The following is a 25,160-nucleotide window of genomic DNA, read 5'->3' on the forward strand; positions in this document are numbered from 1 at the left end:
GAAATTTGAAAATACTGTCAGTTGAAGTGATTAATGACATTTCATCCTCAGCCCTTCAACATATGTCTCCTTAAAGCAAAATCTACCCAACTACAATACCATTATCATACTTTAAGCATTTAGCATTGGTAGAATAATTCCAGCTTACATATAGACCACGTACAGATTTCCCCAGTTATCCCCAAAGTGTCCCTGCCAGCTTAAGAATTGATTGCGGGGCTGGAGATTTAGCTCAGCGGCATAAGCGCCTGCCTTGTAAGCAGGCAGTCGTGAGTTTGATCCCTGGTACCGATAAAAAGGAAAAAGACAAAAAAAAAAAAAAGAATTGCATTGCATTCAGATTTCAGGTTTACTTCATTTTTTCTAATCTATTTATCTTGCATTTTTGTTTGTTTTTATAATTTTCTGGGCTGTCCTGTATTTATATTTTTATTTATGAACTTTCATATTATTTTAATCAAGTTGTAAAGATTCTATCAGCATCTTCATTGGTCTGGCATTAAATTTACGTATGAATTTAGGAACAACTGACAGTTTACAATAATTACTGTGGGGTGGGGAGTGCGCTGAACAGAGAGGATTCAGACAGCGCTAGCAAGCTCCTGAAACAGGATTTCTTATTTTCAGAGCTTTGGGAAGGGAAGTATCTCTAAGATCTAAGGTTTGGTCCTCAGGTCTCTGCGTCCAGGAACTTTTAAAAGCAATTTTGTAGGAGATGCTTAGACACAGAGGCATCAACTTTTGCATGGGAATTGAAACTGATTTATAAGTCAGTCACAGTTTACAGGAGTATGTGTCTGGCAAGAAAATCACTGTATTCCTTCTTGCTATATCATGAGAGAGAGAGAGAGAGAGAGTTCATGTTACAAATATAGTGCCTTCTTGAATTACACTGAGGATAACAACTCACAGTTATGGGTTTCTTCTAGTTTCACATATTTTTCCCTTGGAAAATAATATGTGATTTAAGTATATCAAATTATATGTACTAGTACGTTTATCTAACTTGTTTTTATAATAATGAAGAATTGGAAACACAGTAAACTTCAGTACATTATTTAAAGAAAGGAAAATATACAATTTAAAAAAATATATATGAAGTTTTAATTTGTTTTATATATGTTACATGTAAATGTGTGTAGAAAAAGGCTGAAAGACTGTTCATTAAGTTAATAACAGTTGTTATTTCCTGAGTTTTGGTAGGAGGTGGATTATGGGGTGCTTTATATGTATTTCTGAATTATGTGAATTCTTTTACTTTTGGAGGTTTTTGTTTCTTTGTTTGTTTGTTTGTTTGTACTGGGAATCGAACTCAGGACTTTGCACTTGCCAGGCAGGTGCTGTGCCACTAAGCTAAGAGCCAGGCCCATGAATTCTTTTACAATGTACATATCAAGAGAGGAAAAACATTTTAAGAGGTTTTTTTTAATGTAAAGAAATATTCAAAAGATAATAAGATAATACATGGGAGTGTGTATTTTATAATTAATTGTATATGTGTCATTTATGAAAGCCACTGCGTAATTCTCTTGGCCCTAGGCCAATTGGATTTAGTAAGATAACACTGAGAATGCTCATTGTAATTGATTATGTGTGTCAGGTGGTTCTGTGGGCACCAGGCCAGTTGTAAATGATCTACGCAGGGCACGGAGTGTTTAGCTGGTGTAGTCCTTGGGTTTTTTACTGAAGGGATCTCCTCTTTCTTGGCAGGGTCCCACTGTCCCTCTGATAGGCCTGGAGCACGTCCTCCCGCTCATGTTCCAGGTTGTCATCTCCAATGCAGGCCACCTGAATGAAACCTACCACCTCACTCTCGGTCTCCTGGGCCAACTGATCGTGCGTCTCTTACCAGCGGAGGTAGATGCCGCAGTCGTCAAAGTCCTCTCGGCCAAACACAGCCTGTTTGCTGCAGGAGAGAGTGCTGCTCTTCCAGATGGCTGGAAGACCACGCACCTGCTCTTCAGCCTGGGAGCTGTGTGTCTGGACAGGTAGCCTTGGTTCTCAGCTAGCCAGCCACCCACTGTCCCCACTGGTGTCTGTCTGCTGATGAATACCTGTGTGCTGCTATGGCGCTGTCTAAATTCTTCTGTAAGAACAGAACTGGTTTTATTAGTAGCAGCTCAGCAGCTTCAGCACTGTCTTCTGATTCTTGTTATGTATTCTTGTGTATTTTTTCCTGAGAGCAGTAATCATAGGCCTTAAAGTTGGAAATATATTTTTATTATAAAAGGAACACAACCAGGGCTGGGGATTTAGCTCAGTGGCATAAGCACCTGCCTGGCAAGTGTGAGGTTCTGAATTTGATCCCCGGTACCACAAAAAAAAAAAAAAAAAAAAAAAAAAAAATGAAAACGAACTACCACAGGACCAAATTTGGAGAGTAGCAATGAACAAAAAAAATCACCCTAATTTGTGTTGTATTACTATATCTGACACTGTTTACCATATTTTCTTATGAGCTATTTTCTGTATGTGAATTTAAAAGTATGTGAGTACCCATGTACTAGAGTGAGTTTTTATAGAGCTCTGAAAAGATAATTGTAGACTATGTAAATCACAAATCTTGGTTATCTTTTTAATTTATTGTAGTACTGAGGATTGAACCTTGCAGTGAAATTCTATCACTGAGCTACATCCCTAGCACTCACTTTTTTGTTTTGACAGAGTACATCTCATGAAGTTGCCCAAATTGGCCTCAAACTTGAGATCCTCCTGTCTCGGCCTCCCTAGCTTGGAGGCAGCATTCCATCTAACTATTTGTTTTTTTACTTACCTTATATGAAAGCATCAGTCTGGTAGTTTTTGTTTGTTTGCTTGCTTGCTTGTTTTGAGACAGCGTCTCACAGTGTAGTCCAGGCCGGCTTTGAACTTACTTTATATAGCCCAGGCTGGTTTTGAATTCACAGCAACGCTCCTACTTCACCCTCCCAAGTGCTGGGATTACAGGTGTATACCCACATGCCTGGCTTGTCTAGTAGTTTTTAAGCTAATGAATGAGCGACTCTGTGTGTCTTGGGTGTGCCTTGGGGTGGATTGAGCTCTGATGAGTTTAGTGCTCTGTGTACTGCCACCTAATAGAGCTCTTACCTTCCAGCCGGGTAGGGTTGGACTGGGCTTGCTCCATGGCAGAGATCCTGCGATCACTCAACAGTGCCCCACTGTGGCAAGACGTCATTGCCACCTTCACAGACCACTGTATCAAGCAGCTGCCCTTCCAGCTGAAGCACACCAACATCTTCACCTTGCTGGTGCTGGTCGGCTTCCCCCAGGTACAGCAGCCGAGGGCCTGCACTGCCTTCCAGTCTCCGTCATGCATCTCAAAGCCCCCATGGCATGTTTTTTAACTTTTTCCTTCGATTGTATAATTTCCTTTCACAGGGTTGGTGTATTTTCAAGACTGTGGGATGGTTTAACTTGTATTTTTATTAATTTAGCTATTTGATTCATTTTACTAGCTTTGAAAAATAGATAAAACTTCAATGTATTGAATTACAAAAACTTTCAAAGAATAATTGTCTTTTAATTTGGCATTCATCTTGATCTCATTCCTAGTCTCGTGTCTTTCAGCTGATTAGGACAGAGGGGCATAAACCAGTTCTGTGCCAGGCCTGGGCCACATGCCTTGGTCTTGAAAAACCCTATCCTTGGGCACTTGTTGAAGTCAGAGGAACAAACGAAAGGGGCTGGCTTGTGGACGATGAAGTATTCTTTCTAGCTTGCTGAGAGGTCTTTTGTGTCTCTCTGTATCACATCCTAGGTGCTTTGTGTGGGAACCCGCTGTGTTTATATGGATAATGCCAATGAACCTCATAATGTGATCATCTTGAAGCACTTTACTGAGAAGAACAGGGCTGTGATTGTCGATGTCAAAACTCGGAAACGGAAAACAGGTACTGAGCATCATATTTTCTAAGAATAGAAGAAAATTGTCTAATCTTTGCAACCCTAAAATGAGTGAAGGTGCCTTGGTTCTTGCTCCTGCATGTGGCTTGCTACAAAAGCAAGTTCCTTCCTAAGTGAGTAGCTTCCTAGGCTGTTTTTCCCTTGTTGCTGAAATGATCTGATTGAATTGGGATAATTTTGAAAGCCCCCTTTCCATGTATTTATTTTGTATGTATGGCTCTGTGTTTTGGTTTGACAAATATTTCAGTTCTGAACATTTAATTTCTTCCTTTGCAGCTGTCACTTGTTTTCTTCTGGGTAATTTACACATGTTACAGAATCAGTGACCTTCATGGAGTCAGGTGGCTCCACTTGGAATAATCATATTCATATTAGCATAATTTTCCTTTTCATCTCCATAGAACACTAAAATTACTACGTCTGAAGTGCCCTTTTGACTTAATTTGCCAAACTCTTAAGTATGGAATATCTAAACATTGTATACTCGGTTCTGCTCCAAAAGTAATCTTTCCTGTCCTCACCTTCAGCAGTGTCTGTGTTGCATCCGCCCCTGCTTCACATACGAACAGCCATCTGTTTCAGGACCGTTTACTGAACAAACTGTCCTTTCTCCACTGGCGCCTTTCAGAATTAACTGAGTCATGTGTGTGTTTAGTTCTGGATTCTATTGAGAAACCTGCTGTGCTTCTGATGGGTTTTCCTTTATAGGTGATTTTTTCTTTTTCTGTCACTTTTTAAGTATCCTATTCTCATGGTGAATTTCTGGAATCTTCATTATTATATGCTTTGATCTAATTTTTTTCTGATTATGGCTGATTAGAGTTTTCATTCCTTGCTTACCTGTGTGTCAAATTCTTTTTCCATGCTTAGAAGTTCTGAGCTGGGGATTTAGCTAAGTGGCATCAGTGCCTGCCTGGCAAGCACGAGGTCGTGAGTTCGATCCCCAATACCACAAAAAAAAAGTTTTCTGCTTTTACTTCTGTGAACACATTTTGATGTTCTTTGTGCTATCTTTTGGTTTGTTCATTGATTCCAATTAATCATGTTACTCTTCTTTGCATTGTTAACCAGCAGTTAGATTGGTTTTTCATGGTCCCTTGCTATTTTTTAGTCAGTAGATTGCCACCTTTAATCCCCTAATGTTAAGAAATTTTTCATTTGATGATTGCTAACCACAAACCTGTCTTCTAGTTCTGATATTCTATTTTTTCAGTGATTAATTCTCCTGTATTTTAGTTTTCAGTCTTCTGAATATCTATTTGAATATGCTTTTTGGAATCCCGTTCTTTCCTGTGTTAGGTATTGAGTCACTTTCCTAAGATCTTGTATTTTTTTCTGAGTTACTCTAGATTCACTAACATGTCCTTCATTGTGATCATCATCTTTTCAGTTACCTGTGTAATTGTTTTCTGACTTTTTTTCTAGAGGCTCATTTATCTGCTTTGTTACATCTGCTGCTAACATTTGAGGAAGTTCAGCTGGGGGGGGCTTTTGATTTCTTCCACATTGATGCCCCCTGTATTTGCCTGGGGTGAGCCAGAAGTCTGGAGTTGCATCTTGGCTTCTGTTTCTCATTTTATACTTTTTAAATTTGTTTTCTGAATTGATGCTTTAAAGTTGCTTATGGTAGATAACGTTATTACTAGTACTGAGACCGCTTTAGGAAATAAGGACTTTTCAGAAAGGTCTTCAAAGTGTAGCTGGATTTTTATGTTTGAGTCTATCCCAAGATCCTGCCTCTTCAGTTTATTAGGGATAAGATGTTGTTGCCTGTTCTTTGCGGCCAGTTCTTTGATACTGGACTGTGCTGTTGTTTATGACCCCCAGATAATCTCAGTATTGACATACAAGGAAGAGCAGTTGATCACAACTTATGTCCCCTTGGCTAAAGGAGTACAGTCAGTAGTAGCAATAGCGTCAAGCACAGTCTAGAAGATGACACACTGAAACAACTGTTAATTTGCCACCTGTAACTACAGATACAAGATTTTACGGTTATATAACAATATGAAACAAATCAGAAAATTATATACAGTCAGTATCCACTCTGTAGATCAATTTTATCTTCAGGAGAGAAAACTTAAAAAGGATAAGAGGAAAAACTGAAGAAATAGAAAAGGAGAAAGAGCTGAAAAGCAAGGCTGAAGGACACAGGAACATGCCCAGTCTTTGGGAAACTGGTGAAGAAGACAAGAGGGAAAGAAAGGGAAAAACAACAAATCAAAACAAAAATAACCTAAAAACAATGTTTGTACTCATGAAAAAACAAAAACAAACAGGAAAAAACCAGGTTGCTCTGTGATTTCAAGCCTGTGATTTTTCTCCTGGGATCTACAGTTTGGTGGTGGTGTCCAGTGCAGTGCCTGTCTCTGTTGTAACTAGTGGATAAAAGAGGCAGACAGACCCCATACCCGTGATGGATGATCCCAGTAAGCTTGCAGTATGATTGGAGTGGGATGCTGATTCTTGTGCTTTCACTCCGTAGAAGTTCAGGCTGATCCTGGCATCTGATTGTAGGGTTAAGGCCTGAGCTGTTCAGCCTACAGCCCTCTAGTGTCTCTTGCCAGCCTGGCGTTGTTCCCTGAACCTGGACGTCTCCCATGGTTGTCCCTCACCCAGTCACTGTGGCATTTCAACACAAGAAGCCCTGAGATCAAGTGCCTGGTTCAGTTGGCCCCTCTCTAAAATGGGGTCTGGCTTAAGGACCTTTGCCAAGGGATGTGGAAGACACTTGGACTGGAGTCACTGGCCACTGTAGTACATAGCATCCACCACTGCGTTTCACTGTAGTTTTCCCTGGAGCCCTCTGAAGTTGCACACTCTCATTATGTCTCTAGATTTGATCCTCTTCTCTCAATTACCACCTTCTTCTGCACTGTGGTCTGTCTCTTCATTCTTTGTTCATCCTCCCTGAGCCTAGAGATCCACCACCCTCTTTTTCTTCCTCAAGTTGTTTTCCAGTGTTTGGATTCCAAATCTTGGAGAGGTTGATTTATTGCTGTTTATTGCTCCACCATCTTCCTGGAAGTCCTATTTTTGGATTCGGTTATGTTTGATTACTTTATATGTTTGTCCTTGCCCCATACCACAGTCTTCACTATTTTAGGTTTATCTTGTTCCTAAAGCTTAATATCAGATCCTCTAATTTTGTTCTCTTTTCTAAAAATTGTTTTGCCTCTTCTCAATTCTTGTCTTTCTGTATAAATTTTAGAATCAATTTGGCAGTTTCTAGTAAAGAAACTGCTGAGATTTTTAATTGGCACTGCATTGAATCTGTGGTTCTGTTTTGGGAGACCCAACCTCTTAACAGAATTGAGTCTGTTCATCAACTTCATATGTTTCTGCATTCACTTAGGGAATAAACTTAGGCATATAAAATTTAGGTCTTTAATTTTTCTCAATCTGGCACAAGGTATTAACTGTCATCTTTCATTCCTGAGTTGGTAATTTGTGTCGCCTTTCTTTTGTTTTCTAGATAGGCTAGCCAGAGATTTAGTATGTGATTTTTTTTCCCCCCAAAGTACCAGCTTTGGATTCATTGATTTTTTTTCCCTATTATTTTCTATTTCATTGATTTCTTCCCTCAGTGTTATTGATTTTCCTTTTGCTTGCTTTAGGTTTAATTTGCTTCTTGCCTTTTCTGGTTTCTTAAGGTGGAAGTCATCACTGATTGAGACCTTTCTTCTTTGCCATAGCATTTTAATGCTATGAATTTACTTCTAAGAATGACGTTAGCCACATTCCACAATTGTTTATATACTATTTTCTTTCATTCATTGAATATTTCATTGCATTCAGAATATTTTATAATTTATCCCATGTTCTTTCTTGGTGCTGTGAATTATTTCAGTTGGTTGATTAATTTTCAGATAGTTGAAGAACATTCCAGATACCTTTCTGTTACTGATTTCAAGTTTAATTTCCTTGTCAAAAAGTATATGTTTATTTTAATCCTGTTAAGATTTTTCTAAAGTGAAAAAAAAACCACCAGAAAAATCAGAAAGCAAAACAAAATACCAACAACAACAAAAACAGCAGCTCTACAGGTTTTCAAAACAAGGTGGTAAGAATTTAACAATGTTATACTGTATATTATCTTCAGAGTAGTTGCTCAGGTTATCAGATACAGTAATAAAACAAAACAGTAAAATGGAACAAAACATTGAATTTCAAAAACAAGACAGGAGGAAGTCCTCCACAGGTGGCACAGTGCACACTACCATCCTCCAGGTAGACGCCCAAACCGCCAACCCTGGCCTGCAGAGTCAGTCAGACAACACCAGCATCCAGCTTTTCCTTTGACCTCGGTTGCTGTCATCTCCCCCAGGTTCCCCTGAATCAGCCAGGTGCTGGGGTGGGTGGGATGGGGCTTTTCTGGTTTCTCTGCTGCACACCAGCTGACTCTGGGAAGGTATGGCTCGGCTTCTTGCTGAGTCTCTTCCTGTTCCCTATGGTGGACCCTGGCTCATGAGAAGGCCTATTAAGATTGTTGCAATTTTTTTATGGTTCAAATGATGAGTTTTTGTGCAAGTTCCATGCACTTGAAGAAAAGATGTATCCCTTGATGGTGTTATCCAAGTCTTCGATGCCCTTCTTGATTATCTGCTTATTCTAAGTTACTGAAAGAGAACTATTGATGTTTCTAAGTACATTTTATTATGAAATGGTCCTTGATAATATTCCTTGTTCTGGTATTTCCTTTAGTGTTTATTCTGTCCTGAAGTTTTTAATATTAGCATTTGTGTGGTATGTCACTTTCTATCCTTTTCCCTTTTATCTCCCTATGGTTTGCATTTAAACGGAATTTTTTTATAGGCGGCACTTATTAGGGCCTTCTTTCTAAATTGAATCTGATATTTCCTGCCTTTTAATTTAGTTATTTAGATCATTTACACTTATTGAAATTATCAGACTCCTTGAATTTAAATCTGTCTTATTTTTGTTTGTCTCAGCTGTTCTCTGTTCTTTTTTTTTCCTTCTGCCTTTTTTTTTTTTAATGGTCTCACTATACAGTTCAGACTGGCCTTGAACTTATTATGTACCTTAGGCTGGCCTCAAACTTGGCAGTGATCCTCCTGTTTCAGTCTCCCGAATGTTGGAATTACAGGTGTGAACCATTACACCTAGGCATCCTGCCTTCTTTTGGACTGGTTTATTTTTTAATGATTTCATTTTGTGTCCACTATTGGCTCTTTATATCTCTATTTTTTTTTCTAGTGATTGTTCTAGGATCACAATAGTCAAGTAGTTTTGGAGTTTGGTTTGGTTTGTTTTTTTTTTTTTTTCACTGCAATGAGTGCATTGTTTTTTGCTTTGTTTTGTTTTGTTTTGTTTTCACTGCAATGGTTTGGTTTGGTTTTAAGACAGGATTTTGCTGACAGTTCAGACTGGCCTTGAATTCACTTTGTAGCCAAAGATGGCCTCATACTCACTGTGATCCTTCTGCCTCAACCTCCTAAGTGCTGTGATTACAGGTGTGCACTACCATATCTAGTCAAGTAGTTCTTTAGAGATTGCACAAAAATTTATACTATAAACCTTTAACTCATCATAATCTACCTTCAGATATCATTACACTTCACAATAGAAGAGAAATACTACATTTATTTCCATTCCCTACCCATATTTTTGTGTAATTGTTATCACATTTTGTTTTATGTGATATAAGTCTTTGTAATTTACATACAATACATTGTTTTTGCTTTAAAATGTCGTTATTATTTTGGGCTCCTATTTATAGTTATTTATCTGTTGTTTTGTTTTTCCCTGTAATACAGAAAGGATAGATGTACATATATGGGCTTATCTATGCCTAGAACTTCACCTAAAGGGTTTATAAGAATTGATTTTAGTATGTGTGATATTATGAACAACTACACTGAAGAAAACGAGACACCATGGTAGCCACTGATAGTTTCCTGTCATTTTGATTCAAATGCCAATAATGCTTTTATTCTTGGTTTTGATTGGTTTTAGTCCATTTTCAGTTATTCGATTCCAATATGCATGAAAATAAGGATGGCTATTTTGAAGAAAACAAGAGAGGTTATGGTAGCCATTATTGATTTCTTAGTGTTTGCTCTTGAAAGCCCTTAAGGCTCTCATTCCTGTGTTTTGATTGCTTTTACACTATTTTGATGTGTATTAACTTACTGTGTGTGAAGGTATGGATAACTATTTCAAAGAAGACAAGAGACGTTATGGCAACCACTGTTGATTTCCTGCTGTCTTTTTCTGAAACGCTGTGTTATTTACATTGTTTTATTCTGCACTGCTCTGTACTGTTTTGCTTTGTTTATTTTATTTTCTTAAAAATAAAATGGGCTGGAGATTTTTTTGCGGGGGTACTCAAACTCACGACGTGGTGCTTTCCAGGCAGGCGCTTATGCCACCGAGCTAAGGATTTAGCTCAGTAGCATAAACGCCTGTGTGGCAAGTAGAAGGCTGTGAGTTTGATCCCGTACCAAAAAATAAATAAATAAATATAAGGATTATTCTCTTTAAAATAAAAATTGTAAAATAATGTCAGAGATTTTAAAAGATTATAAAATGAAAACTGTTTTTATTTAGCTACACATTTACTATTCCTGCTGCCCTTCATTCCTTTGTATTGACGCACATCTCAGTCTACTGTGTTTTCCTTTGGCCTGCAAAACCTCCTTAGCATTTCTTGTAGTTAGGTTTGATGCCATGAGATTTCTTAGTTTGTCTAGAAAGTGTTTAGTTTGACCTTATCTTTGAGAGACAATTTTTCTAGGTGAAAAATTCTAAATGATTTGTCCCTTGTTTTCTGGCTTATATAGATTTATGGCATGAGGTCTGTTGTCATCCTATCTTTACTACTTTTCTGTATTATCTGTTGTTGTTGCTACTTTTTTCCTATGCTTTTCCCCCGCTGGCTGCTTTATAACTGTTTTTAGAAATTGTTTTTCAGCACTAAGGGTCAGTTAACTGAGGGTCTTTGCATTGAACTGCACCCCCCCCATTTGTTTATTTATTATTATTTATTTATATTTTCAGACGACAAGTTAGTAAGTTGCCAGTGCTTGGCATAAGCTTGTAGTCTTCCTGCCTTAGCCAGCAAGAGTGCTCAGATACAGGTGTATATCGCCACGCCTGGCTTGGTTTTTAACAGTTTGATTATGATGTGCCTTGGAATGATTTTCTTCATGTGTCTTCTGCTGGGGATTTACTACGCTTTTTGCATGTATAGTTTTTATTGAATTGGGGGAATTCTCTGCTCCCCATCAAGACATTTCTATTCCCACTGGTAGGAGGACACATTATTCCCAGTTTTGTGTGAGCTCCAAGAATTGTTACCCTGCTGCTTCTTGGTGATTATTCTTCTGCCCTAGGCGGACTCCTCTCACAGGAAATGCAGATGAATGTTCAACCTAAGACCCAGCGGGAGCCTGCAGAAGATCTACAGAGAGCTTTTCCCATTTTCCTTTTTCTGTGTCCATCCTCCTTGTGATATTCTGTCCCCTAAATTCTAGCTAGCTATCTTGACTTCCCTGACCTCTGATCTCTACCTCCTTAATTCACTAAGACTTCTGGACTCTCCTTGGGTTTCTGTTTCCTGTTCTTCAGCATGAAAATTATACTCGGATTTCTGGTGTGACTGGTAGGCTTAATGTATGTCTTTTCTCAGTGTTGCTCCGTGTCTGAAAGTCACTGTGTCATGTTTTCTTCAGTATTGTAGTTGCTTAATACAGAAGAGTTACTCTATCTTATTTCATCTTGATTGGAGGTGTGAGTCTTATGTGTACTACTTTAAGAACTTATAGTCAGGCATGATGGTACACACCTGTCATCCCACACTAGAGGAGCTGAGGCAGGAGGATCACAAATTCAAGGGCAACTGAACTGCGTAGTGAGACTGTCGCAAAAATGAATGTCCAGGGCCGGGGATTTAGCTCAGCGGCATAAGTGCCTGCTTTGCAAGCGCGTGGTCATGAGTTTGATCTGCAGTACCAAAAAAAAAAAAAAAGAATGTCCATAACACCTTTGGAAGCAACCTATTTGCGCACAGTAGTAGTTGTTTCTCTGAGGTACTCAGTGAATAGTGGCCCAGTACCATTTTGTGCTGACCTGAAAGCCATCCTTAACATGTTCCTGCAGACCTGAACCACCAATGGTACATATGTGGCTATCCCGTTGGGCAGCTTGTACCACTAGTGGTGTAAATGGATCTAATCATTTTTATCAATATTTTTACTAATAAAATTAATTTTAAAAAGTCACCTGATAGGACAGTTACACAGTACCCATAGAGGTTCCAGCCACTCTGCAGCAAGATACACGAATTACAGCACTGTCATGAAGGGTTAGTTAAATCTCCCATGGAGCCTGGAAGACTTGCGTTCCTGCGGTTTTTGCTCTAGTAAGGCACATTACTGGGGAAGGAACTCGGCTGCAGGAAGCATTAACTGTACTTTTTGCCCTCTTCTTTTCCTGACATTGCCCTTCAGTGAAGGACTACCAGCTGGTCCAGAAGGGGGGAACACAAGAAAGCGGCGACTCTCAGGCCCAGCTCAGCCAGTACTCCCAGCACTTTGCCTGTATTGCCAGTCACCTGCTGCAAACCAGCCTGGACAGCCATTGTCCTGAGGCAGTGGAAGCAACCTGGGTTCTGTCTCTGGCCCTCAAAGGTTTATATAAAACACTGAAGGTAAGGGGAGTGTCTTAGTTACTTTTTACTCGTCGCTGAGACAAAATACCTGAAGCCCAAAGTTGGGAAAGGAAAGGTTTATTTCCTACAGTTTTTGGAGGTTTCAGTCCACACTCAGTTGGCTCCAAGGCAGGCCGGCATTGCTGGGCCGCAGTTCATGGCAGCTGCAAACAGCAAACAAGAACCAGCAAAAAGCAAGACACACCTTCTTTCTGCCATTACATCACATCCTGGCTCCACCCCTATGTGGGTGGAGCACTGACACCATCAATCCAAGCACTATCCAGTGAACCAATCACAAATGCACAATGCAAACTCATGAGGCCTGGAGGACACAGACATAAACCACAACGGGGAGCCTCTTTTGTTTGGTAATGGGTCTGGCTGTGATTTGATGTCTGCAGGAGATTAACAAGGAAGACATTCCATCTGATTTCAGTGATGCTTAGCCATAATCTTGGTTATTTTTAGAAATATTTGGGCCTTGTATATGGGTAACATTAAGGATGAAATAGAATTTTCCCAATAGCTGGTTTTCTCTTTTTCAAAACTGTTTCATGGGCTCAGGTCCTATGACTTCAAGAAGACACAGACTTACCAAGTGAAAAGAAAAGTGACTGAAAAGTCCCTTACTTCCTTTGAATGACAGCTCTCCTGGTTTATCTCGGACTACAAATGGGAAACTAAAGGGGGCTAATGTCCGGTGGGAGCCTAAAGTAGGTTTGGCCAAAAGGCAAGTTAAAGAGCTCCGCGTACTTGGTGTGTAGATGTGATTCCCTGACTTCTTGGAACTCTGCCGGACCTGATGGAAAGCAGGCTCTTTCCAGAAGACACACTGTGGCTCAGTTGGAGGATCATCTTCCCAGCAGAGCTTCTAAGACAGGAGAGTTCAGTGGAAGTTCATAGTTCTTGACTCTGAAGAGTTTGGTTGCAGTACTGGTGGACAGACTGGACTAAGTGGCATTCCACCTTAAGACTACCCCCAGATAGTTTATATTTGTAGGGATGAGCCCAGTTATCTATTGCTTGGGTGGATTTTTGAGGGGAGTGGAGGGTGTCAGCATGAGATCTTGCTATTATATAGCCCAGATCAGCCTCACACTCACCATGATCCTCCTGTGCTAGTGTCCTGGGTGCTGGAATTATAGGTATGAGGCACCATGCTCAGCCTGTTGGTAGTTTTGTTCATGGCATTTATTAGTGTGCAATTTGTTCCATTGTTCACATCGCATGTAGTAGGAAAGGGGAAATAAGTTCCCTGAGGGCAGAAATATTTGAATCCTTCATTCAGTAAATATTTATTGAGCACAAAAACCAAATGGAACTGAAGATGTAATGGCGAACTAGAAAAACCTCTACACTCGTGAAGCTTCCAGGCTGACGAGCCAGAGACAGCAGGGAACTGAAGGAAAGACTGACTGCTGTGGTCAGGAAAAGCCTTTCTGAAAAGGTGACATTTGCAGTGATAAGCAAGTCACCCTGGAAATACTGGGAAAAGTGAGTACAAGCTCCAGGTCTTGAAGTGGAAGAGGCACAGTTGTCACTGAGCAAAAACAAAATTCAGAATTATGTGATAGCCAGAGGAGGATAAGGCTAGAGCCCTTTCCAGGACCTAGTCAGTCAAGTTGGAGGAGGGGTGGCTTAGCTCAGGTGCGTTAGATTTTGGAAGGCAGCAGCAGGAGAGTGATGTGTCAGAAATGCTGGGTGAATGAATTAAAGACCCAGGGCTGGGGATTTAGCTCAGCGGCATGAGCACCTGCCTTGCAAGCACACAGTTGTGAGTTCAATCCCCGGTACCAAAAAAAACCAGAATTAAAGACCCAAGGAGCAGGGGGTGGGTTATGGGGAAGGGTCAGAGTTGCATTCTTCCTACCCCTCCAGCAAAGCTCTACCATCTTCAGTCCAAGACAGCCACACGTCACTGTCTTTCTGTTTGGCAGGCTCATGGATTTGAAGAGACTCAAGCAACCTTCCTCCAGACCGATCTGCTGAAGCTGCTGGTGAAAAAGTGCAGCAAGGGGACTGGCTTCAGTAAAACGTGGCTCCTCCGGGACCTGGAGGTGAGGGCGGGTCCGGGACCGCGACGGTGGCCTGGGAACTGGGAGTCTTGGCGCATCCCAGCTGCATCTGCCCTGTGCACTTTCATTCTGTACAGTTTTTTAAAACTGTGCCTTGCTGCCATCTTCCCTTTTCGAATAAAGAACTGTGACACTTACCTTCCCCAGGGAAAATGAATTTGATGTTTGTTTAAAGAACACTGGAAAAGAAGTATGAATGCACATACTTGACTATTTTCCATGGTAATAAAGTATGCACTTGGATTCTTATTTCCCTTTAAAGTTCCTTTGAGCTAAGATCAGCTTCTAAATTTGTCCTCCCATATGTTTGTCTTATATAGGCTTTCAATTGATAGTTTTAATTGTATTGCTATTCCCCCAAGTCCTCCGATGTTTCTTAGTGGACTTCCAGTGGTTCCCCACAGGAGAACCTAGTGCCTGCTTCAGGTGCAGGAGAGGCTGCTGCAGGGGTGGTGGTGCTGCCAGCCCCAGTTACACAGAGGCCTGGCTAGAGGAAAGAGCTCTCAGGACCAGGGGGGGTTTGCTTAGGGTTAAGGGAAACCTGCTGAAATGTAGGGACCTGGGAGGGCATACAAACTCTTAGCCTTAAAAGGTATTTTAAATTAGAATGTTTTTATTATATAGGTAATAGAACCACAGTGCAGGAAATTTCAATAATGTGAAAACAAAAAACTCTAAATTTTACCTCAAAACACAGCCACCATTAGCATTTTGTGTCTTTTTCTTTCTTCTTTCTTCTCCTTCTCTATTTTCTTTCTCTTCCTCTCCTCTTCCTCTTCTATTTTCAGTACTGGGGTTTGAACTCATGCCCTTCACACTGAGCTACATCCCCAGCCTTTTTTTATTGTTTATTTTGAGACAGGATCTGTCTAAACTGCTCTATCTGAGCTTGAACTTGTAATCATGGTGGCACACACCTATCATCACAGCCCTTGGGAGGCTGAGGCAGAATGACTGATACCCACATTACATAGTGAATTCAAAGTCGGCCTGAACTACGTAGTGAGACCTGTCTTTTGTCTGTATTTGTTTGTACATATTCTGCCTTATTTCTAAAAGATGAGTTACTAGTTCAAAGAGTATGAATAGTTTTAATAGATCTTTATATTTCAGCAAAACAAATTGTAAAGGAGGACAATGTCATGGAAAAATTAATAATCACAAGACAACCTGTAGCTTTTATTAGCATTTCTTCAATTGCAAGTACAGTTAAACATGCCTTCATGATAATTATACACATAAACAGCTATAATATATACAGATATGCATACATATAATGTTTTTGTTTCTTTCTTTTGTGTGTGTATGGTACTGGGGACTGAACCTGGGGCCTTCACCCTGAGCTACATTCCCAGCTCTTATTTTTTTTTTTTTATTTTGAGATGGGATTTCATTAAGTTGCCAAGTAACCCAGGCTGACCTTGAACTTGTGATCCTCCTACTTCAGTCTCCCAGAATGCCGGAATTACAAGTGTGCGCCATCAGGCCCAGCTCATTTTGCATTCTTTATGTGCATTCTGATGTTTTGAAAAGTTAGGTCAAATATTTTATGCCCTCATGTGGTTAAAAAACTGTGTCATCTTTCATCCCCGGAATGCTCACCCGTCTTCTTACCTGTTTCTTCTCTGTATAGATTCTGTCCATTATGCTGTACTCTTCAAAAAAGGAGATCCACACTCTGGCTGAGCACGGAGATCTCGAGCTGAATGAGCAAGAGGAAGAGGTGGAACAGCCAGCCAGCAGCCCTGGGGAGTCAGAGCAGAAAAAACTAGACCCTCTTGAAGGCTTGGATGAGCCCACCAGAATATGTTTCTTGGTATGTTCTCAAGTCATTGTGGGGATGGGCACAGCTTCGGAGGAATGGGTTCTCTTTGACTCAGGCTGTGCTTCAGCCTGAGCATGAAAATGTGTCAGTCTGATGTCCTAAGAATCCATTGCCTAAGGCCTCAGTCTGTGTTATGCATAGTTAGTTCAGAGGAATGGGAAAACCTCAGAGTTTTAAATTGTTTTGGCTCATGGACCCAAAAACTTTCAGTCCTGTTTCACAGAAAATACACACTCAAGTATGCATGTAAATTTCCAGAGTTTACTAAAGTCCTAAACCCAAGCCATAGACTCCCAAATGGTAGTCCCTCTTCCTAGTTTGTTAGAAATGTTCTCTTATTGCCAGCATGATGGGATTGCAGGTGTAATTACAGTACTCAGGAGGCTGAGGCCAGAGGATTGCCATATGCTCCAGGGTAGCCTGAGTTACATAGTAAATACAAGACTAGCCTGAACTACATAGAAAGACCCTGTCTTTAAAAAAAAAATGCCCAAGAAGGAGAGAAAGAGAGAGGAGAGGAGAGGAGAGGAGAGGAGAGGAGAGGAGAGGAGAGGAGCGGAGGGGAGGGCAGGGGAGGAGGCGAGGCAAGGCGAGGCAAGATGAGAAAAGGAGACAAGAGAAGAGAAAAACTTTGTCCAAATATCTGCTTGTTTGGAATGCTGTGGAATAGGTAGGATTCAGGCTTCAGAGGGTCCAATGATATGAAGAGAAAACGTGGGGGTGGATATCACAAGAACAGGTAGTGTCTAAAAATCTAAAAGAAAGTACAGGGCTGAGGTTTGTGCCAGCTGTTCAGCTTTAGTGCGAGACAGCTGCAGAAAAGCCAGCAGGGGCTACAGTGTGGTACATAAGTAATGACAAGAAGAATTATGGGGTCCTTGATGCTTCTGTGTTTTATAACTTCTGTGGGCATTACTCTGTGATGCAGATAGTACAGTTCATGTTGAGTACTCACAACTGTATAAGCTTTTGGTAAGTACTCATAAAGTTCTTTGGTTATGCCATTTTGTCTCTTTGGAGTTCAGATTATCAGTAATGTTTGGAAAGTACTTCCCATTGTTTCTCTTCTGCATCTTCCTGTGCTTTCAGATGGCTCATGATGCCCTCAATGCCCCTTTGCACATACTCCGGGCCATATATGAACTGCAGAGAAAAAAGACCGACTCTTTCTTCCTGGAGGTTCAGAAAAGGTGAGGGCAGTGAGCTGCTCCAAAGCCTGCAAGTGAGCACAAGCCAGAGACCCACCAGGCCTAGCGGCAATGGGTGCAGGACTCCCTGTGAATCCACAGCACGGGAGCTGTGCGTGCCCTGGGCTCTCCTCTTCAGTGTGCGGCAGATCCTTCAGAAACATACGAGGTTAAACTCAGTCTGAGTGCAGACACCAGCAGACTCTTGGCGTGTTCCCAGTGGCAGAGAGGGCCCCTCTGCGCAAGAAGGCCTTTTATTTTCATCAGGGTGAATTCTTGTGTTTTTTTCCTCAAGATTGGTTATATAATTAACAGTATCCCCTTCTCTTGGCCACTTTCAGAGCTGTGCTTGGGCTGGCTCTTGAGTTCGTGTAGAACTTTATGTGTCTATAGTCTAGTCCCCACCCTCAAGCCCTACTTTTGACTTGTTTTGTTTTGTTTGGTTTTATCACAGTGCCTTACTGTGTAGCTCAGGCTGGCTGTGAACTCACAGCAGTCCTCCTGTCTCAGCCTCTTGAGTATGGGATTGCAGGCATGTGCACCATAACTGGCTTCCTTATTCTTTTTTTTTTTTAAAGAGGGATCAGCATTTAGGATGACACCCAGAGCCTCCCGCACCCTTGGGAAGCACTGTACCACTGAGTCATACTCCCAGCTCTTTGACTTCTAATTTATAGTAATTCTAATTTAGTTTTTTCTCATTCGTGTTTCTGTTTTATGTGTTTTTTACATATTGCCTAAAGTCCTCTGTGAGGCAGGTGCTAGGAGATAATGATTGTCGGTACAATCTCAGCTGCGTAACAAAAAAGGCAGGACTATCACAGACAAAGGAAGACAGAGTGTTTCTCCCTCACACCGCAGTCCAGGGGAGGCAGGCAGCTCTGCTCCACAACTGACCCAGTGACTGATCCCCAGGGCATTGTTCCTGACTGTGTAGTCATAGCTAGCTTGCCCTCATCACCCCGGGGTGCCAGTTCAGAGGCAAGATGGGAGGTGGAGAAAGGAGCATGCCCTTAGCATAGTTGTTTGAAAGTGGGCTCTGAAAGTGGCACATACTTCACCTCCTGTTGGCAAGAACCTGATTATCTGCTGGGCGAGGGGGAAGCCATGTCTCCAGCGGAGTGAATGTGTCACCTGTGGAAACTCAGGGAGCCTTGTTTCTAAAATAGAAGGGGTCAGGTGCAGGAGCCCATGTCTGCAATCCCAGCCTCTTGGATGGCTCAGGCAGGAGGGTTACAAGTTGGAGACCAGTGTGGCAACTTAGCAAGACCCTGTGTCCAGCTTTAAGAAGGGCCTGCATGTGCAGCTTGGCTTTAGAGTGCTTGCCCGGCACATGTGAGGCTCTGCGTTGCATCCCTGGTACTGAAAAAATCAACAAGGGGCGGACTCCTAGGAGACGAATGAAAGCTGGATCCAGTTTGCAAAATATGAAGAAAGATTATGCAACTGTATAATAAGAGGAAGGCAGCTCTGCTAACATTCCTGAGGAGTTTGACTACAGGTTAGACACCTGTCTTCCATCCCTTTATGTGCCCAACCCTGTGCTCCTTTCCTTCAGATTTGATGGAGATGAGCTGGCCACCGATGAGAGGATACGCTCCCTGGCTCAGAGGTGGCAGCCCAGTAGGAATCTGAGGTTGGAAGAGCAGAGTGCCAAAGCTGTGGACACAGACATGATCATCTTGCCATGTTTGGTATGTCACCCACCTGGGGAAAAGTGTCTGCACCCCCGCCCGCCGTGAGATGGCCAGGCCCCTGTCATGGTGATCTTGGCTTTGCAGTCCCGGCCTGCACGCTGCGAGCAAGCCACTGCTGAGTCCAGCCCTGTGACCCAGAAGCTGATCGCAAACACAGAGAGTGAGCTGCAGCAGAGCTATGCCAAGCAGCGCCGCAGCAAGAGTGCCGCCCTGCTGCACAAGGAGCTGAACTGCAAGGGCAAGAGGGCTGTGCGGGAGTATCTCTTCCGCGTGAACGAGGCCACGGCTGTGCTCTATGCCCGCCACGTGCTTGCCTCCCTGCTTGCCGAGTGGCCCGGGCACATGACAGTGAGCGAAGACATCCTGGAGTTAAGTGGCCCTGCCCACATGACCTACATTTTGGACATGTTCATGCAGCTAGAAGAAAAACACCAGTGGGAGAAGGTATGAAACAAACCACACTCACTCCCCGGCATCTCCTCTGCCTCTTGCCCCCATCTTAGTGGGCCCCAGGGTGTTTGAACAGGCCTCGCCACTGAGTGCTCCCTAGAGTGGGCTTACCTGGAGGACCCTGCAGATCCCTCAGTAGCAATGCGACGGTGTCGGCTGTGAAGGTAACAAAGGTAGGGCTGCTGTTGACTCCTCCCACAGATAGGCCCAGAGCTGAACTCACAGGCCAGCTCCCAGAGAACACTTACAGAAGTGCTACCGTGAAACTACTCTTGGTGTTCCACTTTTATTTTCTTCGTATCTTCAAGTCTTACAGCTCTTCTGGCTAGCTGTTCTCTCAAATCCCAGAATGTCACACAAGATGAGGGCCAGGAAAAGGGTTAAATAGGACTCTCTGGGAGCAGCTCCATCCCAGTAGAGAAACACTTTCAATGAGGTTTTTGTCTTCTCAGAGTATCATTTCTAGAACATCTATCTGAGGAAGGTGCTCAGCCCAGACTTACACCTGGGCTGCATGCTGACCCTGGCTGTTACTGGTGGAGATCCAGCCACAGAAGGTTGTCCAAGGCTCCTGGGCTCTGCATGGCAGAGTTGAGGTCTCACTACAGTGCGTGCCACTCTCTGAAGCCTGATTCTGTCATTTTTAAGTCTCATTTTTAACTATTTCCTGTTTTGTTTTTAAATCAAGTGCTTTTAAAACAGTTCTGAGTTAGAGTCCCCTCTTTCACTTCCTGCTGCCTGGAAGCAGAGGGTCCAGAGTCAGAAAGCACCCTGTTTAGAGCTCAGCATCTTTTTCTAGCTGGGCCAGAAAGTTTTGTCCCATCTTCCTCCTTTCCAGTGCAGAAAGTTTGAACCACATTGGGTGCCTTCTTCATGCTGCCCCTCCCCTACTTAAGTTTATCCTCCGACCCTTGACTTACTCCCTGAGAATGCTACCAGTTTCAAGTCTCATAGGTGCTGTGCCAGCCCTGGAGGGGCTGGTAGTTTGCAGGAGCTCTATGTATTTTTCCAAAGGGAACTATGAAGAGCCATTTTGGAAATGTGTGTCCCTCACTTTTGCCCCATGGAGCTGCTCACTGTATCTCGCCTTGGGCACTTGTCATTGTGTATTGGCATTTTCACCTGCAGCTTGCTCCACCTGCTCAGGCAGACAGAGCCTTTCAGGGGCCATGACATGGTTGGTTCTGTTAATTCTTTCAGACCTTGTGGAAGTGGCATTATTCTGAAAGACGTGCAGTGTCTGGTCTAGTGAGAGGTGCTGGAGGGGATTGTTCTGGGCCATGATAATTCTAGCACCGCTGGGCAGGCTGTGGCTTTTGGCAGGTTCTCACTGCTTCCAGAGCCCACTGGAGCCCTGCCTTGCCCTGACCCACTGTGTATCCCACCAGATCCTGCAGAAGGTGCTCCAGGGCTGTCGAGAGAACATGCTGGGGACCATGGCCTTGGCTGCCTGCCAGTTCATGGAGGAGCCAGGAATGGAGGTGCAAGTGAGGGAATCGCAACACCCATATAACAACAACACCAGCTTCGAGGTGAGGTCTACGTGGCAGGGGCATCCCACAGCGTCTCTCACCAGAAGCATATGCTTCATCTAAATGGTGGCTCCCTGAAGCCGGGGGCCCTGTGCAACCTTGTTCTCCCTTCTCCCAACCTTCCTCATTTTAATCAGAAAAGTAGGCCATCTAACCCCAGAGGGAAGTTTACTTTTCCTCTACCCACTCTTCCAGGGAACCCTCGGTTTCTTCTGGCAGCAAATCCGCACATGTGTCCAGATTCAGCTGTACTCTTTCACTGTCTCCTGATGACTTGCCCACACCTTGGAGCCTCCACCCTCTTTTTAGTTATTGTATCGAGATAGTAGTTCAGGCGAGCTAGGGTCGAGGTTATTTTCCTTGACTTTCTGCTGCTTGCCTTCTGCAGCCCATTAGAGGAGCTGAATGCAGCAAAGCCTGACCTTCTGGGTGGAAGGGAACAGCCAGGGGAGAATTTGATTTTTGGCCCAACTGGGTATGGTGGCACATGTCTATAATCCTACCACTGGGGGGGCTGAGGCAAGAGGATTTCTATGAGTTCGGAACCAACCTGGAGTACATAGTAATTTCAAAGCTAACCTGAACCACACAGGGAGATGCTATCTCAAAATAAATAAATAAATAAATAAAGCCTTCCTGCCTCCTCTTTCCAAGTCTCTTCTGTTCCTGGGCTCCAGCCACATGGAGACTGGTCAGCTGCCAAGTTATACCTCAAAGAGGATCATCTTGTCTCTGCCACTGCCCCACACCATCCTTTCCTTCTATGGGGCTGGTGTCTGCTCTTTCCCAACTTCCTGCTCTGGGCTGGCCCCAGCCTAGCCTTCTCCACATAAGCTACAGATGGACCCTCTCTCAATACAAGATCCAGGCTTTCTCCTGCTCAGACCTTTCCAGGGTGCATGGCTGTCTAGACAGAGTATGAACTCCTCATTTGAGTGCACGAGACTTTGGCCCTCTGTCCTGCCCAACTCTCCAGCACTGTGGCTCACCTTTGTCCTGACTGCCCAAGGGTTTTCGCCCATATAGCACAGTCTTTACCCCATCTTGTGAACAGGGCAGCATGTTCTAGTTCTGCTGCCTTCCTGAAATACAACCCAAGGTGACCACATGCCCCACTCTTCTAAAAGCTCCTCGTGTCTGTTCTTCACCGCCCCAAGTGCCCTCCTGGGGCCCTTTTCAGCCTACCCTGCCATGCCTCTTATGTTCCATATCCGTCTGGATTGAGGGCCCCTAAAAGGTGGGGCTGTGTGACTTACTCTCACATCCCAGCTGCAGTGGCAGCTGCAGTGTCACTCAGTGAGCCTGGTGATAGCAGTGCTCTCTTTTGCTCCTCCCAGGATAAAGTCCACATTCCTGGCGCAATCTACCTCTCAATCAAATTTGACTCTCAGTGCAACACAGAGGAAGGCTGTGACGAGTTGGCCATGTCCAGCAGCAGTGACTTTCAGCAGGACCGACACAATTTCAGTGGGTCTCAGCAGAAATGGAAAGACTTTGAGCTTCCAGGTACAAATGATACTCGGTGCTGCAAGGTCTTCACTGAGGTGTTTAGGCGTAACATTGGAAAGGGAGCAGGACTTGGGAGACTTGGGAGACTGGCGCAGGAAGATCATTGCAAGTTCGAGGCCGGCCTGTGCTACTAGTGAGTTTGAGACTGGCCTGCACAACGTGGTGAGGCTCTGTCTCAAGAAAAAATACATATTTTTGAAAAGGGAATTACTGGAAGGTTTTGAAAAGAGCTTAACGAGTTTAATCTAGAGCCACTCTTGTGCCGCCCCACTGGCTGTCTCTTGACCTTTTGTTCTCTGGTTTTGTGGCAAGGAGATACCCTGTACTACCGCTTCACTTCTGACATGAGCAACACCGAGTGGGGTTACAAGTTCACCGTGACGGCAGGTCACCTGGGCCGGTTCCAGACAGGTATGTGCCCTGCTTTTTCCCCTTGCGGCGTCATTATGCCACAGATGTTCATGAAAAGGAAAGCAAATGTTTTTCTCGTAAGGCTTCCCCAATGCATCTTCTGTGCCCCACACCTGTCTGTCTTCAATATGACATAGCTGGCTAGTTGTAAACGTGAATGATCAGTTAGAAACTGAAGGCCTGAAAACACATGCTTGTTCTCTTAGAATTTGTCAGAGCATTTTGTAAAGAGAAACTGAGAATATTGTTCCTCTGTTGCTTTAACAAAGGGCTTAGTTTCAGACAAAATTTAAATAATCACAGTTGCCTCATAATTCTTCATGTGTGCGTTGTTAGACTTGTTTTTAAAATATCTGGGTTTTTTGTGTTTTGTTTTGTTCTGTTTTGGTGGGAGGCAGGATTTGAAATTTTGAAGCAGATGCTGTCAGAAGAAAGAGTTGTGCCTCACCTCCCGCTTGCCAGAGTTTGGGAATGGCTGGTTGGCGTGGCCTGTCGCCAGACTGGGCATCAGCGACTGAAAGCCATCCACTTGCTTCTGAGGATTGTGCGATGCTGCACCCAGAGGTAGGCTGGGTCTGAGTCCCCTGATGGTGGGTGGGTGGCAGGTTCCTCTTCCCAGCCGTGGTTTAATGGTGTCTTAATGAAAAACATCAGTATTTATAATGTCATTTTCTTTACATTAGTGCTTTAGTGTCCTGTAAGTAACTTTTGCCCTACTCAAAGGTCATAAAGATACTCCTGAGTTACTTGCTGGAAGCTTAACTGTTTTCCCCTCACACTAACATCTGTAATCCACCAGTGTGTGCTATGAAGCAGAGCGGTCACCTTTTTCCCTACTGGTCTCCACTTCTCTCTAGAGACCACCTTTCCTCTCTTCACCTTCGTCACATAGCAGACTTCCATGTGTGCACACACAGGTCCCTGTTGTTCCTTTGGTCTTTTGGTTGTCAGTGTCGATGTCACACTGTCTCAAACATTGTAGCTTCATAACAGATGTCCGTATCTCATAACTTTCAGCTGGTTCTTCATCTTCAAGACTGTCTTGGATCTTTGTTAATTTTTCCATGTGTGCGTACACCAGCTCAATTTCATACACCTGTGACACTGTTTCTGTTTTTTGCAATGCTGGGGTGCAACCCTAGGAAAGCACTTTACCACCAAGCTGCCTTCCTCATGCCCTCTTAATGTGGATTCAGTAAATCAATTTGAGAGGAATCAAGATTTTGGAAGCCCCTAGCCTTTGAGAAGCTGAGGCAGGAGAACCACTATGCGTTCAAGGCCTGGCTGGGCTGCATAAGGAATTCAGGACCAGTCTGAACTACACAGGGAGCCCTTGACTCAAAAGACAAACAGGAGATCTTTAGAAGCCATGGTGGTGCACACCTGTAATCTCAGCTATTTGGTAGAGTGAGGATCACAGGTCAAGGTCAGCCTGGGCAATTTAGCGAGTTCCTATCTCAAAGTAAAAAGGGGTAGGTAAACACAGTGGCAGAGCTCTTGTCTAGCATGTGTGAGGATTTGGGTTCTATCCCTAGCATTTCAAAAAAAAATATGGGGACCTTTTAGTCAGGTGAGAGAAAGTAGTGGCTTGAAATCTGTCCCTTGACTGGTGGCCAGGAGAGAAGGAGAGCAGGCGCACCATGCTTGATGTGACTCCACATGCCTTCGTGCAGACACGGGGTCATGAGGGCTTCCAGTGAGGGCCAGCTGCTGGAGAGATGGGTAGGAGACACCTTGCATCCCGTGCATATCGGGCGAGTGAGCCTTCTGTATGTGCCATGCCACGCCATCCCCCTCCACACCCAGAGGCGCAAGGCTCTGGCCCTAAGGCCAATGGGAGGGAGCCCGGCGGGTGCCTCTCACCTCACTCTCCCAGTGCTGGCCTGAGCACCAGCCG

General features: G+C 43.4%; 1 protein-coding gene across 1 annotated transcript in view; it reads left to right on the plus strand.

Annotated features, from left to right (window-relative positions):
* Zzef1 (zinc finger ZZ-type and EF-hand domain containing 1) overlaps positions 1 to 25,160 on the plus strand; it is a 116,015-nt gene that overhangs the window by 85,361 nt on the left and 5,494 nt on the right. The window contains exons 40-52 of the mRNA XM_013152041.3: positions 1,711 to 1,988; positions 3,095 to 3,269; positions 3,758 to 3,890; positions 12,375 to 12,574; positions 14,515 to 14,634; positions 16,286 to 16,468; positions 17,567 to 17,667; positions 19,223 to 19,358; positions 19,446 to 19,805; positions 21,200 to 21,343; positions 22,681 to 22,849; positions 23,165 to 23,263; positions 23,662 to 23,827. Coding sequence (XP_013007495.2) covers positions 1,711 to 1,988; positions 3,095 to 3,269; positions 3,758 to 3,890; positions 12,375 to 12,574; positions 14,515 to 14,634; positions 16,286 to 16,468; positions 17,567 to 17,667; positions 19,223 to 19,358; positions 19,446 to 19,805; positions 21,200 to 21,343; positions 22,681 to 22,849; positions 23,165 to 23,263; positions 23,662 to 23,827 — 2,264 coding nt within the window. The remainder of the gene's footprint in view (positions 1 to 1,710; positions 1,989 to 3,094; positions 3,270 to 3,757; positions 3,891 to 12,374; positions 12,575 to 14,514; positions 14,635 to 16,285; positions 16,469 to 17,566; positions 17,668 to 19,222; positions 19,359 to 19,445; positions 19,806 to 21,199; positions 21,344 to 22,680; positions 22,850 to 23,164; positions 23,264 to 23,661; positions 23,828 to 25,160) is intronic.

Source organism: Cavia porcellus, unplaced genomic scaffold (genome assembly GCF_034190915.1).
Source record: "Cavia porcellus strain 051 isolate PalLab524CR breed Dunkin Hartley unplaced genomic scaffold, mCavPor4.1 scaffold_6, whole genome shotgun sequence".
Classification (NCBI taxonomy): domain Eukaryota; kingdom Metazoa; phylum Chordata; class Mammalia; order Rodentia; family Caviidae; genus Cavia; species Cavia porcellus.